Source organism: Silene latifolia, chromosome 11 (genome assembly GCF_048544455.1).
Source record: "Silene latifolia isolate original U9 population chromosome 11, ASM4854445v1, whole genome shotgun sequence".
Classification (NCBI taxonomy): domain Eukaryota; kingdom Viridiplantae; phylum Streptophyta; class Magnoliopsida; order Caryophyllales; family Caryophyllaceae; genus Silene; species Silene latifolia.
In genome coordinates this window covers 107,582,027-107,598,320 of record NC_133536.1, presented here as the reverse complement: position 1 = coordinate 107,598,320, position 16,294 = coordinate 107,582,027, and the positions used below count along the sequence as shown (strand labels likewise).

Sequence of the window (16,294 nt, the reverse complement as noted above, 5' to 3'; positions counted from 1 at the left end):
CAAATGTATCTTAAAAGATGACGGTAGTAACTTTCTTGAATGGGAATCTAACATCAAAAGCGCCGCGTTGTCCGACACTGTATTCGCTTACTTGACCGATGCCCCTCCCATCAAGCCCGGTCCAAGGGCTTCTAACCTTGAAGGTCCATAACCCCAAATTAGACACTCTAATTAGGTTATCAAAAAACTTTATTTCAAAATTGTTGGATCTATGAAATATGCATGTAATATTTAAGCTATTTTAAAGAAAAAGATGAGGAAACAATTTCCTTACATTGAGAAATGGTAATATAGGGCACAACCAAGATCACCATCTTGGTTATTCCTGAGCTATTCATATTGGTAAGATCATCCAAAAACCCAAATCTTCAAAGTAGAAGATATTCTCTCTAATGGCACCCAAGAACTTACCCAAAACCTTACAAATATTAACTAGATATTATGTAAGATTACCCTTGATTATTATGTAAATATTAACTAACTCTTAGTAAATATTTAAGTTTTATTACTAACAATTAGTAATGAGGTTTTCCTATTTTTAGGATTTTAGAGAGATGAATACTCTTGAATTTTTCCACATACAAAAAGATGAAAAATGAATAATGCAATTATGTGGAAATGGGGAGTGTTGATTTTGTGTTTTTTATGCACCACTAGAATGTGGCATAGGATAGAGAAATGTTTAGGAAGATGCACCACCAATTAGATTAAAAGGCATGCACAAGTGTGTCATGGTTGTGTCTTGTGCACACTACCATATACACAAATTACACGGTCTATATTACCCATTTATGGGTCCATTTTGATTCTTATATTTGTCTCACAAATACGTGTAATTTTTATTTAAACATCGTTTTATGTTTAAATGCTTCCCGATTAATTTCGTCTAAAACACTCCTTAAATATACAGGTACATCTACACATATATTTTACGTACCAATACTAATCACATTAGTCAATTACTACTAATTTAACAATTAACCGTTTATTCATTAATTCTCGTCTCAATTAAATTATTATTCAATTATCGCATAATTAAATAACAATTTCCGCGCCTCGAGTTCACAACTCGATATCTCTCTAAATTAAATTAATCGACTAACTCTTAGTCAATTTATCAAGGGACTAACTAAATTGTATCTCATACAATTAATTAGCTTTCGTGTTGGGGCTCGTTCCTTTAGGTGTGACTGAAAGGGATCAACTGAACACCGCTGTCTCACAACAGTAACGTCAAACCCTAGTTTGTAATCCCCTATAAAATCTAACGCAAAAAAGTGGCGGAAACACTGTCGAATGGGATTAAATACATAATGAAAATGCTATGTGAAATAAAAACTTGGATTAATAAAAATAACCCTCGGGAGAAAAGTTTCCCGAAATGGTAAGTCTCAAAATAGCAATTACTAAATATAGTAGCTACAACTCGTCACTTGTATAAAAACAAGGACTTATAAAAACCAACATAAAAAAAAGGGTTCTAAACATAGCTTGAAAGAAAACAGAGAGTAGGTCCCAATTGACCACTCGCTAGCTCTCACTCAGATCCCAGCAAACCAATACCTGTCATGTTATAAACATAACGGCCACAATCAGTGGGGAGTAACTCAGGCGTTCTCCCAGCCACATTTCATCAAGTTAAAACAAGTAAATGCTAAAAATAACCAAATACTTGAAAACTGAAAACATTAATAAATCAACATATGTTTAAAACATAACTAAATAGAAAACCTTTCAAACCAAGCCATAACTCGAAAGATAAACTACCACGTTATCAAAATCTCAACTCTTCTTATGGAAATCAGCTTAGTGTCTTAGTATAGATTTTCACTCAGATCATGCTAAAGTACCGTAATACCACTCAACCATAACAGGGCGGCGTCTTACTCCGCAGTGCGAGACCCTAGTCTAAGTGTATGTACATAACTCCTAGGGTGCAACACTCCCAGACGACTACTGATGACAACCATCAGTTCTATAGCGCGGCGACTTACCGCGTAGTGCAAGGCCCTAGTCTAAGGTATGTACATATCTCCCGAGGTCCAAGACTCCCGGTACGACCACTGATGCATCACTCCAGGATAACAACAGTTCTATTAGCTGATGGCAAAACTAAGCATATCGTAAGTTTATTATTCTAAACCTTACACCTAACTGTTCCATAAGTATTCAAAACCACTTCAAAAGTGTTCATTATTCAAATTCTTTAAAAGGAAACCTTCCAAGAAGGCAACTTCCAAAAATAGTAACTTTCCATAAATAGAATCTTACTTAGAATAAATACCTTCTCAAAGTAGAAATCTTATGAAAATAGTAATATATGATGTTATAAATAATGTCATTTAAAAAGATAGAAAATAAAAGTTATTATCTTATTACCAAATTGGGTAATCCAATTTAAATACTAATCCATTATTTAAAATGATAAAATAATTTTATTCAGATATTTCTTATAAAACAGACTCTTAACACATTCTAGAATCATATGAAAAATGACCATAATACCCTTCTCCATGAATTAACTTCAAAACCATTATTTACTCGGTTTAACCAAAACAGTGTTTTATTTTTATAAAATCGAGTTTAACTTCGATACTCATGACATTTAACGTAGTCACTACTAATAACAACACTGACCGGCATATAAAATTTCGTAAAATGATATGTTAATTTGGTATTTTAACCGAATTAAAAACCAGATTGACAATAAAATCGAAAAACACCAATTTATTTAATAAAAATAGCTTCTGACCAAATGGGTTCCCAAGAAAATTTGTATCATTCTGGAATGATATAAAAAGACCAGAAATAATTTCTCCAGAAACCAAAAGTCAAGAAATTGATTTATTATAAATACATCTCTAAAACAGCCAGATTTGTATTTCAATTATTAGAATTATAAATCGACACAAAATAGCTCATATAAAAATTTGTATCATTCTTAAATTCATTATTTGAGCCAGTAAAATAAGCCACGAAAATTAAAACTTCAAAAAACTATCTATTAAAAATCAAACATCAATTCTGCCCAAACAAAGAGTCAATCCTTTTAATTATAAATTAAACCTATAAACCGGATATTAAAAGTTCTTAAATATAAAAATACATCATAGGACTAAAAATAATCAATCTCACGAAATTATTTCGTTATTTAATAATTAATACATCAAAGTTGGTTAAAACTCATTATTATGACCAAAAGATGATTTCTTTTAATTAAAACAACAAACCAACGATTTTATACTTGAAATTTTATACGATTCTCCTTTCATATTCAGATATATTATTATAAATTTTATAGGCCATAAAACGAATTTTATATAAATAACAAATTAAACATTAAAAAGTGCATAATCACACAATTACTCATAAAACTGATGAAACATCGAGTCACGCCCATAATAGTTACCTCTTATTCGCGTTCCAAATCGATTAAATATTCGTCCTCGTAGGGATCTTGACGATTGCCTCCAAAAACAAAAATACATATATGTTAAATCATATACTAATTAAATAAAAACCAAAACTAAATATACGACAACGATTAAGGGCGATAATTACCCTTAGAATATGGATGAACGGATGATGAAGAAAGATCGATCTTAATAAAGAAGCAAGAAGACAAGCACGTACGTAGAATTTGGAAATAAAGAAGCAGGAAGGTAGGCACGTACGTAAATTTACGTTTTGAAATACCGCAGTAGAGGAAGCAGTAGGGTTTGATTTTTTTTTTGGTTGTTTTCTATAGAAAAAGGAATAAGAATGAATGTAGACAAAGTGAGGAGTGTTTAATAGAAAATAAAATAAGAAAAGATAGTATAAAGTCTCCTTATTTGTCTAACAAAAAAACCAACCAAATAAAATGATAACAACCAAAATATCTTCTCCATTTTGTTGTAAAAAAAATGGTAGAATAATAATAATTATAATAAGGATTTCAAATAAAAGAATACAAAGGATAAATTTAGTTAAATAATTAACTTGTCTATTAAACAAAAATGCAGTCTATATATCAATGGGGCCAAAATCGATTTACCATTTTTGCTTATAAAAATGTCATTTAAATAAAAAAAATCGGTACAAGAAGAAATCAGACTGAAATAAGATTTAAAACGGCATTAGTTAACGATTTATACAAAACCGATAAATATAAGTATTAAAATTTAAATTTTATAAACAAAAAATAAATAAGTGTGATTATAAAATTGCGGGTGTTACAACCTCCCCCACTAAGAAAAAGTTTCGTACTCGAAACTTGAAATTAGAAAAAAATAAGATTTGAAGAACAAAGACTTTTAAAACATTTGAGCTGACAAATATATTTGAAAAGTCTTTGTTGAGATCAAAACAATCCATAAACCAGTTTTCAAAATCAAACAATTAGAAATTACTTGTCTCTTCTCATGGAACGATAGAATACCCATCGCGAACAAGAATTCTGTCGTTCAAGATAAGGGCAAGTTAACATTTGAAAAATCAAATCTTAAAACCAAACATTAGCGAGTACCGAACTGGTCATTAGACGTCTTTAATGACAAGTCCTAGCATCCAACCAATGTCGAAATCCAAAAGAAGATGTGTAGATTTTATTTAAAAACCATAGGACAAATCCAATGTGTAAACACCATATAACTTTTGAAAGTTTTTCGAAGCATCAAACAACATTATTTGAAACAATTTCGAAATCTTTTCAAACGAGTTTTAAAACATTTTGAAACAAAACCAAGTTTAGACACTAATCTAGTGTAACACTAAATATGAAATAAAAGTTTTGAAATCATAACTCAATATTAAAATTTCCGAGAACCAAACATTATAAAAGTCGAAACTCTTGTATAAAATGGAAATATTCGAGGAGAAAAGCTAACGACAAGTAAAAAGCAAAAGTTTTCAAACTTAAGCAAGGGTCGAGGGAATTGATAACAAGTGGAGTAATCTGATACTCTAGAAAACAGGAAAGGAGTCAAGAGCCACACAAAGCTCTCTCAAGGATAGAAAAACAGATTAATCATCTTGAGATTCTCGGTACAACTCCTCTATGAAACTCTAACTTTCCTATTTCCATCGAAACCAACACCAAGCTTGTTAACACCAGGCAACTAAGTTGTCAACCTCAGAGTTGCCTAACTTCCTAGTCTATATCCTCCAATCTCATCGATTGATACAACTCCCATCCACAACATTACATAATTGTTCAACCTCTCAAAACATCATGGTAAGAATCCAAGTAGTTCAAAATCCAATGTTACTAACCAAAACTCCACAAGTTATGAAAACATAACTAATCCAATTAACTCATAAGGCTCTTAAAACTGTTCAAACACATCAGGCTTAAACTCGAGAAGAATTCTAAACCAAGAATAGTCAAAATAAGACATACCACGATCAAAGATTCTACTCTTTTAAGATCTCAACCAACGAAACAAGGTTACTAAATCCATAAGACTCCTAAAGTAATGGAACATCTAACAAAACCCACCATCTAACAACACCATTCCATCAAAGTCTTTTAAAATTCCTACCAAAATTCCAATCATAACATCGCAACACTAGGTGGTTATCAACTCAACTAAGGGAGAATCTCGATGGTCTAAGGTCCTCAAATAAATATTTCCTTTAAGTTAATTCGAACCAAAATATTCCTCGAAGTATTCCATATATTATGGTTAAGACATCAAAGCACGAAAGGTACCCAATCCTCAACTTCAAGATCTTACCTTCCTTAAATAAACACAATCAACCCACAATGCGATTGTGCAATAACATTGCTTATTCACAAGGTTACCACTAATCAACCCAAATAAAGTTAAGTGATAGCACCTAAAGTTCAAAGGTTACAACCTTATATCAGAACTCAACGATCTAAATGCATAGGAATTGAAACTTAGATCAATCTAGGTCAACCAATAATTATATATGGTTACTATTAACGCCTTAATCACATCTAGTCCAAAATATGCAAGATACCTATTATCCAAAGCCAATATTTAAGCCAAAACTCTAACTTCATAAATCATTAGTCACCATTTAAGTTAATCCATAAGTAAAATCTCTTTCAAGATTAGGCATTCAAGGTAAAACTCAGTACCCTCAAACCAAAAGTAACAAAGTTCCACTACACCTCAAACGCACTTGACTACCATCACAGTTCGCAAGGAAATGGTTAGTCTAACCAATGAATCTCAAGAGAATAAATAACAAGAGTGGAAGAATCGCAAACAAGGATTCATTCACCAGAATAGGTAATGAAAATTTGTAAGAGTGAAAGAAGAATAACCTTGATCGCAAACTATCAAGATTTGAGAACAAAGAAGGAATCTTCAGACTTCCGAAGATACAAGGGGGTTCACTGGGTAACTCCATCTTCTTACTCAGAAACAAACACTCTAACCTTGGGTCGCTCCATCTGACGGATCCACAGTATAATCATCTTTTAATCTACTACACCACTTTGAGACTTGAGTCTACTCTTGGTCATCTGGCATGTAGCTCGAGCAAAACTGAATTTGCACTGGAAACCACTTATGCATCTTCCTTGCAGCACCATGTCCTCGTCCCTTCATCTTCTTTGCCGGGAAAAAAAACAATAAATTCAATGCTAACCATTGAGTTACACAAACACATAAGCTAGCAAACAAGTCCTTATTTATTTCTACCCATCTCTCTCTATCTCACTTTAACTCAATCAGACATTTATTAGTCTTTTTGCCTAAAGATCAAAGTGTGAGCGTCGGGAGCAGTATGCTCTGATACCAACTGTAATCCCCTATAAAATCTAATGCAAAACAATGGCGGAAACATTGTCGAATGGGATTAAATACACAATGAAAATGCTATGTGAAATAAAAACTTGGATTAATAAAAATAACCCTCGGGAGAAAAGTTTCCCGAAATGGTAAGTCTCAAAATAGCAGTTACTAAATATAGTAGCTACAACTCGTCACTTGTATAAAAACAAGGACTTATAAAAACCAACATAAAAAAAGGGTTCTAAATATAGCTTGAAAGAAAACAGAGAGTAGTTGACCACTCGCTAGCTCTCACTCAGATCCCAGCAAACCAATACCCGTCATGTTATAAACATAACAACCACAATCAGTGGGGAGTAACTCAGGCGTTCTCCCAGCCACATTTCATCAAGTTAAAACAAGTAAATGCTAAAAATAACCAAATACTTGAAAACTGAAAACATTAATAAATCAACATATGTTTAAAACATAACTAAATAGAAAACCTTTCAAACCAAGCCATAGCTCGAAAGATAAACTACCACGTTATCAAAATCTCAACTCTTCTTATGGAAATCAGCTTAGTGTCTTAGTATAGATTTTCACTCGGATCATGCTAAAGTACCGTAATACCACTCTACCATAATAGGGCGGTGTCTTACTCCGCAGTGCGAGACCCTAGTCTAAGTGTATGTACATAACTCCCAGGGTGCAACACTCCCAGACGACCACTGATGACAGCCATCAGTTCTATAGCGCGGCGACTTACCACGTAGTGCGAGGCCCTAGTCTAAGGTATGTACATATCTCCCGAGGTCCACGATTCCCGGTACGACCACTGATGCATCACTCCGGGATAACAACAGTTCTATTAGCTGATGGCAAAACTAAGCATATCCTAAGTTTATTATTCTAAACCTTACACCTAACGGTTCCATAAGTATTCAAAACCACTTCAAAAGAGTTCATTATTCAAATTCTTTCAAAGGAAACCTTCCAAGAAGGCAACTTCCAAAAATAGTAACTTTCCATAAATAGAATCTTACTTAGAATAAATACCTTCTCAAAGTAGAAATCTTATGAAAATAGTAATATATGATGTTATAAATAATGTCATTTAAAAAGTTAGAAAATAAAAGTTATTATCTTATTACCAAATTGGGTAATCCAATTTAAATACTAATCCATTATTTAAAATGATAAAATAATTTTATTCAGATATTTCTTATAAAACAGACTCTTAACACATTATAGAATCATATGAAAAATGACCATAATACCCTTCTCCATGAATTAACTTCAAAACCATTATTTACTCGGTTTAACCAAAACAGTGTTTTATCTTTATAAAATCGAGTTTAACTTCGATACTCATGAAATTTAACATAGTCACTACTAATAACAACACTGACCAGTCTGTAAAATTTCGTAAAACGATATGTTAAGTTGGTATTTTAACCGAATTAAAAACCAGAATGACAATAAAACCGAAAAACACCAATTTATTTAATAAAAATAGCTTATGACCAAATGGGTTCCCAAGAAAATTTGTATCATTCTGGAATGATATAAAAAGACCAGAAATAATTTTTCCAGAAACCAAAAGTCACGAAATTCAGTTATTATAAATACATCTCTAAAACAGCCAGATTTGTATTTCAATTATTAGAATTATAAATCAACCCAAAACAGCTCATATAAAAATTTGTTTCATTCTTAAATTCATTATTTGAGCCAGTAAAATACGCCACGAAAATTAAAACTTCCAAAAACTAACTATTAAAAATCAAAAATCAATTCCGCCCAAACAAAGATTAAATACTTTTAATTATAATTTAAACCTATAAACCGGATATTAAAATTTTTTAAATATCAACATACATCATAGGACTGAAAATAATCAATCTCACGAAATTATTTCGTTATTTAATAATTAATACATCAAAGTGGGTTAAAACTCATTATTATGACCAAAAGACGATTTCTTTTAATTAAAACAACAAACCAACGATTTTATACTTGAAATTTTATACGATCCTCCTTTAATATTCAGAGATTTTATTATAAATTTTATAGGCCATAAAACGAATTTTATATAAATAACAAATTAAACATTAAAAAGTGCATAATCAGACAATTACTCATAAAACTAATGAAACATCGAGTCACGCCCTTAAGTGTTACCTCTTATTCGTGTTCCAAATCGATTAAATACTCGTCCTCGTACGGATCTTGACGATAGCCTCCAAAAACAAAAATACATATATGATTAATTCATATACTAATTAAATAAAAACCAAAACTAAATATACGACAACTATTAAGGGCGATAATTACCCTTAGAATATGGATGAACGGATGATGAAGGAAGATCGATCTTAATAAAGAAGCAAGAAGGCAAGCACGTACGTAGAATTTGGAAATAAAGAAGCAGGAAGGTAGGCACGCACGTAAATTTACGTTTCGAAATACCGCACATAGAGGAACCACTAGGGTTTGATTTTTATTTTTATTTTTTTTCTATAGAAAAAGGAATAAGAATAAATGTAGACAAAGTGAGGAGTGTTTAATAGGAAATGAAATAAGAAAAGATAGGATAAAGTCTCCTTATTTGTCTAACAAAAAAAACCAACCAAATAAAATGATAACAACCAAAATATCTTCTCCATTTTGTTGTAAAAAAAAACAATGGTAGAATAATAATAATTATACTAAGGATTTCAAATAAAAGAATACAAAGGATAAATTTAGTTAAATAATTAACTTGTCTATTAAACAAAAATGCAGTCCATATATCAATGGGGCCAAAATCGATTTCCATTTTTGCTTATAAAAATGTCATTTAAATAAAAAAAATCGGTACAAGAAGAAATCGGACTGAAATAAGATTTAAAACGGCATTAGTTAACGATTTGTACAAAACCGATAAATATAAGTATTAAAATTTAAATCTTATGAACAAAAATTAAATAAGTGAGATTAGAAAATTGCCGGTGTTAAATAGTTGGCCAACCTTTACCGATATACGTTGATCAGCTGACTAGTATTGTCAATGAATATCCCATGCATATTCCTTAATGAGATTTTAATAAGATCGCGCACTATTGTGGAGGACAAATACTCCAACAATCTCCCACTTGTTCGAGACAAGTTGTGCGATGATTATAACACACAATTGTGCATAACACCTTATCCCAACAAAATTTTGCTTGTACTATACAAGGGTGTGTTACCGATTCTCTTGTCCGTTTTAATAACAATCTCCCACTCAATGCAAGGTGTCTTTCAGGTTGCACTTGCACATGAACATATCGTGAGTGGTTTTCTCGAGCGGGAGTGTGACTGCAAGACCGGAAAAATCTACCATAGATTACTTCCGAGCGTGGCCAGGCATTTCCCAGTCACAACTCCTCGAGTGGCCTAGAGATGTATAAACCCAACGTGGGTGGACAATTCCTGTCTGCCCTATCTATCCTTTTGCACAATACAGATCACCATGACCCAGTAGATGCCCTTTGGCCTTCTTTCACGGCACGACCTAGGACAAAAACCAAAGTCACTCGGAAACTGCACTGGCTCAAATAATAGTCTCCAGTTTGAAGAATCGACTCATAGGAATATCAGTCTCTCAGGAGACGATGTTCGGCTATCAGAACTACTCTAGTTCCATTAAACTCCGGATATCTACTGTCTCTTTTACAACATCGGATGTTGTAATGTACTTAGCTTTCGTTCATGATTTGTACGTATAACACTTATACATACACATCCTTCATATGACATCTTTTATGCATGACTCCTTATACATATATGTATGACTCCTTATACATATTATTCTTTATTCACATAACACTTTTACATGCTAACAATTACTTAACTAGGCCCATAACATCTTATAAGCATAAGAATGTTATCGTGTAACCCTTTTACACGAAATTCATAAATTCCTCCAAACTACAAGAGTAAATCCTCAGTGCTTCTCAAGTACTCAAGGATGCTCTTGATAATCATCTAGTGACACTCACTAGGAAATGATTGGTAATGACTTTTCATATTTTCAATATGATAAGTTCCAATGAGAGCAGCTTCTAGCATATTTAATAGATACTGCAACGGAAGCAACATAGATCATATTTTGTGTTCAACAATTTGAACGAGTCAAGAATCTTATCACATAAGTCTCTTGTTTAAAATGCTAATATCCATGAAGATCTATCTCATTAGATTCGGATATTTAAGATGCGCCATGTTACTCTCAAGTATTCCCCCTGAGAATATTTCCAGTCACTAATATGTCAAACACATATTTAGACTAAGAAACTCACCTTAGCTCACACTAAACTCCATGTATCATTATGGTACCTCGACAACTCGAGTAATACCATTCTGATTAACGACATGATTGAACCCAAGGTTCCAATTCCTTGACGGTGCGGACCTATGTAATATGCGTCTATTGATGACTATATTACATCGGCGGTGCGGACCACCTATGATGACTATATGAGGATGTCCAATGATATAAAAAATGTATTGATATGGTCGATGTCCTCAAATCTCAAGCTTGCATGCATTTCTTTGAATGCGTACGAGATATTCACTCGTATGACTACTATGTTTTCACAAACACCCAAAGTCCGCCAACACGAAGCGACGGCACACTTCTTTGAAGCAAAGCTTGAGAGGGGCCAAAAGGTTGGTCCCCATGTACTAAAAATGGTCGAACATGTCGACACCCTAGAGCATCTGAAGCGTAACATTCCTAAAACTCTTGCGGTGGATCGCATCCTCCACTCGCTTCCTACCAAGTTTTCCCACTTTAGGGTAAACTATAACATGAATGGCATGGATAAGAGTTATCATGAAATTCATGCGCTCCTCACCCAAGCGGAAAGGGATATGGAAGCTAGTGGGAGTGAGAAAGGGGATGTTCTCACTATGAAGTTAAAGAACATGTCCCTTGAAATTAGGAAGGGAAAGGGGAAAGAAAAGTCCCAATTTAAGAAACCGTCAAAGAAACAAGACAAGGGAAAGGGGAAAGCCACTGATAATGGAAAAACCAAGACAAAGAATGTCAAACTCTCCGAGGTCGAATGTTTCCATTGTAATGGGAAAGGGCATTATAGGAGGAGTTATCCCAAACACTTGGAGGACCACCAGGAAGGGCGTGTGACGCCTATTGGTATGATCTCCTCTCTCTATGTGATAGACGTTAATTATGCTTGCACTTCCACTTGGGTATTAGATACTGGATGTAGGTCTCACCTTTATAATCATTTGCAGGGTTTAAGGGACGTGCGAGCTCTAGCAAAAGGTGATGTGGATATCCGCATGGGGAATGGATCTAGAGTCGCGGCCGTTTCCGTGGTGACCTATGTTCTCACTTTAGCTAGTGGTTTAGAGTTTTTTTTTTTTTTGAAAGGGAAAGCCCGAAGGCTTTACTGCATTACTAATAATGAATCAATGGAAACAGCATTGTTCGCAGTCGGTGGCAAAACATCCGACCATAGAAATCTACCAACTACTCTAGGAAATAAATGAGCTAAAGCATGCGCCACACCATTGTTTGCGCGACTAGTATACGACCACAAAACCGAAATAAAAGAATTACATAACACTAAAATTTCCTCTAGAATTAAAGCAAGCATATTTCTTTCTGTCTTCTTCTTCTTCAGCGAGTCAATCAACACCAAGCAGTCGCTTTCCACAACGATCTTCCTGTGCCTATGCCGCTTCGCTTCCTTCATACCTTCTAGCATATCCACAGCTTCCGCAATTTGAGGCTCCCAATGTTGCTCCATGACCTCCGACACCCCCCACACAACCTCACCCCTATCGTTTCTGCAAACCACCCCCACACTAATCCCCTCGCCTTCTTTAACACCCGCATCCACATTCACCTTAACGAAGTTCTCCTGTGGCCGAACCCATCCCTTCCTCGCAATCTGCCCCTCACGTCCTACCTCACCCCGCTTAATCACCCTCGTGAATCCTCCACCTTCGATCTCCTCCACCACTTCCAGCGCCCTCCTTACCACACCCCACGGGTCCACCTCCTTAGCATAAAAAATGACGCTATTTCTGTGCTCCCACAATGCCCAACACCCCCACCATAAATAACGTGTGTTCCCGACAGCCATACTCCCTCCACCTCTCCTCGACCCAGCCACGCAAATCCCCGCAATCAGCTTCTTCGTCCATGGAAAGATCAAGACCCTCTCAAACCCGTTTAGCAATAGGACAATCACGAAATAAATGGACACTAGACTCTAAAAAAGAATTGCATAAGGAACATAAAGACCACTCACCTCGAACTCAGATTGCTATGTTCACTCTCGTTGCCAATGATTCATTGCAGAGTTTCCAAAAGAAGATCTTCACTCGGGGCCACACCGGGACTTTCCAGAGCCATTTCTCATTATCCCCATTCGACACACCCTCAAAGTCCAAAGCTTCCTTCTCCCCGGCTAATCTCCTGTAAGCGGTTTTCACAGAAAATATACCATCCTTCTCCGCCACCCAATACCAAGTATAATCCGGCTTAAGCTCACTAACCCGGATATTCTTAATGCGCTCGCATTCGAAAGGAAGGAATAAGGACGAGAGGAGCTCCGTGTTCCACCCGCTCCCAGTAGTATTCATAAGATCAGCTACTACCATGGTGTCATACCCGTCCACTCTAGGAGATAAAACCCTCCCCGTTTGCGTTCCAACCGACCACGCATCATGCCAAACCCGAGTAGACAACCCGTTCCCAATCCTTCTTCTCCAACCACTCCCCAACGTGTCCCTCGCCTCCAAAATGCCCCTCCATGTATAGCTCGGATAATTGCCCAAGGTTGCGGCCATAAAATTCCCGTGAGGATAATACTTAGCAAGCATGAGGTGTGCCCATAACCCCTCAGTCTCAGTCATCAAACGCCAGACTTGCTTACCAATAACAACAACATTAAAGAGTTTGAAATCTCAAAAGCCCATACCTCCTCGACTCTTTGCTTTGCACAGCCTATGCCACGCCACCCAGCTAATGCCTTGCTTCCCCTCTTCATGACCCCACAAAAAATGGGATATCAAAGATCTTAGCTCATCGCAAAAATTAACGGGAATTTTAAAAATACTCATCACATAGGTAGGGAGTGAATTGGCCACATCCTTTATAAGAACCACTTTACCAGCCCTAGACAATATTTTCCCGCGCCAGCCACTTAGCCTTTAGCTTAGCTTATCTCTCAGAATATCCGTCAGTGCCTTCTTAGAGCGCCCTAGAACCGTGGGTAAACCCAGATAACGCTCCTGCTCCTCAACTTCGACATAACCCAAACGCCTAGCCAAATTACTTCTTTTCCCCCGTGGGAGGCCCTTGCTAAAGGAAACAGTAGTTTTGTCGACACTAACCAATTGGCCCGAGGCATACTCATAACGCCGAAGAATATCCAACACCACACCAGCTTCCTCAATAGTAGCCCTCGTAAAGAAGATGCTATCATCAGCAAATAACAAATGCGATATGATTGGTGCTCCATTCGAGATCCTGACGCCATGTAAACTACCACGCTCCACGGCCCTCCGCATCATACTCGACAAAGCCTCAGCACATAGGATAAACAAATAAGGCGATAACGGGTCTCCTTGCCTGAGCCCTCTAGATGGTGTAAATTCTTCAGACGGTGTACCATTAATGAGAACAGAAAAAGAGACAGTCGAAACACAAGCCATCACCCTATTGACCCACGCCCTATCGAAGCCCATAACATCGAGAACACTCTTCAGGAATTGCCACTCCACTCTATCATAAGCTTTGGCCATGTCGAGCTTAATTGCCATATATCCCTCAGTACTATGCGAGCATTTCATGTAGTGAAAGACCTCAAAGGCGATCATGACGTTATCCGAAATAGCCCTACCAGGTGTAAAAGCGCTCTGGTTTTCCGAGACAATCTCATTAAGGAACAGCTTTAGTCGGTTAGCCAACACTTTTGACACAAGTTTATACGCCACATTACACAGACTAATGGGTCGAAAGTCGCGAATTTTATCTGGTGCTTTTTTCTTAGGAATGAAAACAATATTTGTCTTATTTAAATTCCTTGGAGAAAGCTCACCTCGTAAGATAGAAAGAACAGTACCCATCACTTCTACCCCAACAGTGCTCCAGTAAGTCTGATAAAAAAGGCCATTCATCCCATCTGGTCCCGGGGCCTTTAATGGATGCATTTGATTTAAGGCCTCCATCACCTCTGTTAGAAATCTATATCTCATTACTTAACATATTCATATATGTTTCAAAATTAATTTAGTCATAAAATTAATTAGATCTTATGCATGCAAACAAAAGTAAACATAAAGAAGAAATCATCATTCTTACATTGGATATTTCGGATTATTGGGCACAAGTGAGTTCACCTACTCACTTGTTCTTGAGCTCTCCAAATATGGATGAACAAGGATTCAAGTATAGAATCCCTCCCAAGGAATAATACCCAAGGTAACCACTTAATAAAATTAATATTATTAATACTAGAACAATATTAATTTAAATAAAATTGACCCAAAAAATCTTTATTTTGTTCTCTTAATTTCGGTTAAGAGAAGGAGAAGAAGGAAGAAGATTTTATCTCTCTAAAACTCAATATTTAGATGTGTAAAAAATGAATGAATATTACCATTTCACAAGAGTAGTCTATATGCAAAAATAAGACAAAACCCTTTGCTTGGTGGGTTGGAAAAACCGGGTATGGGAGGGAGAAAAAGACCAATGCATGAGCCTCTATTCTTCCCAAGAAAAGACTAGGCTTGCATGGCTAAGAGACTAGGTTATAATTATGTTTTCCACTAAAATATAATTAACACAAAAATAAGCCTAATAACCCTCCTTATTTCGGCACATTTAGGTGTAAAATGGAAAATCCATTTTACACATTATTTTGTCAATTTGTCAATTTGTCAATTTGTCACATGTCACATGTCACATGTCATGTAAAATTGTTATGCATTTTTAACATATTAAAAATCAACGCATTAATAAAAATACGTCATATACAAAATCGACTTAGTAATTCATAATTACATGTACCAAAATAATTTACCAATTATAAATCACAACATCTGGTATTTATAATGAATTATTCATTCAAATGCAATTGTTTCCTTAAACAATAATTTCATCTAAGCAATAAAACAATTCGATCACTTAGACCGTATCTTATTTAATCAAATTATAATGAGATACGTAAATATTACTTCCAAAATCGTCCGTCAATTTTAAGTAATTTAATTAACCCGTATCGTCATACGATCAATTAAATAATCAATTAAGAGTGTTACCCTTTAGGTATGACCTAAGGGGATCAACTGATCACCACCGTCGCACGACAGTAATGTCAAACTCTAGTCAGCCAATCATTACCGATATGTGTGGACAAGTTGACAGTAAAATATTACTTCCCAATTGTATTCTTAAAATGAGACTTAAACATGTGATCATTATGATCGACAGTTGTGATCGCATTATTGTCGGAGGACACATATTCCAACAACCTCGTCTTCACTGTAATCACGCCTAAGCT

At 35.3% G+C, this 16,294-nt stretch overlaps 1 protein-coding gene across 1 annotated transcript; it reads right to left on the bottom strand.

The window, feature by feature from the left end:
* Positions 1–12,166: 12,166 nt before the first annotated feature.
* On the bottom strand, positions 12,167–13,388 carry LOC141613781 (uncharacterized). The gene is made up of 2 exons (XM_074432525.1): positions 13,122–13,388; positions 12,167–12,997 (listed from the first exon to the last, which is right to left on the bottom strand). Exons 1-2 carry the CDS (start codon positions 13,386–13,388, stop codon positions 12,167–12,169), a joined length of 1,098 nt encoding a protein of 365 aa, XP_074288626.1.
* Between the last annotated feature and the right edge of the window lie 2,906 nt (positions 13,389–16,294).

Coding starts and splice junctions, on each gene's coding strand:
- LOC141613781 (XM_074432525.1), bottom strand. CDS start 13,388: ATGGTAGTAGCTGATCTTATGAATACTACTGGGAGCGGGTGGAACACG. Junction 12,998..13,121: donor AATGGCTCTGGAAAGTCCCG/GTGTGGCCCCGA, acceptor ATTCTTTTTTAG/AGTCTAGTGTCCATTTATTT.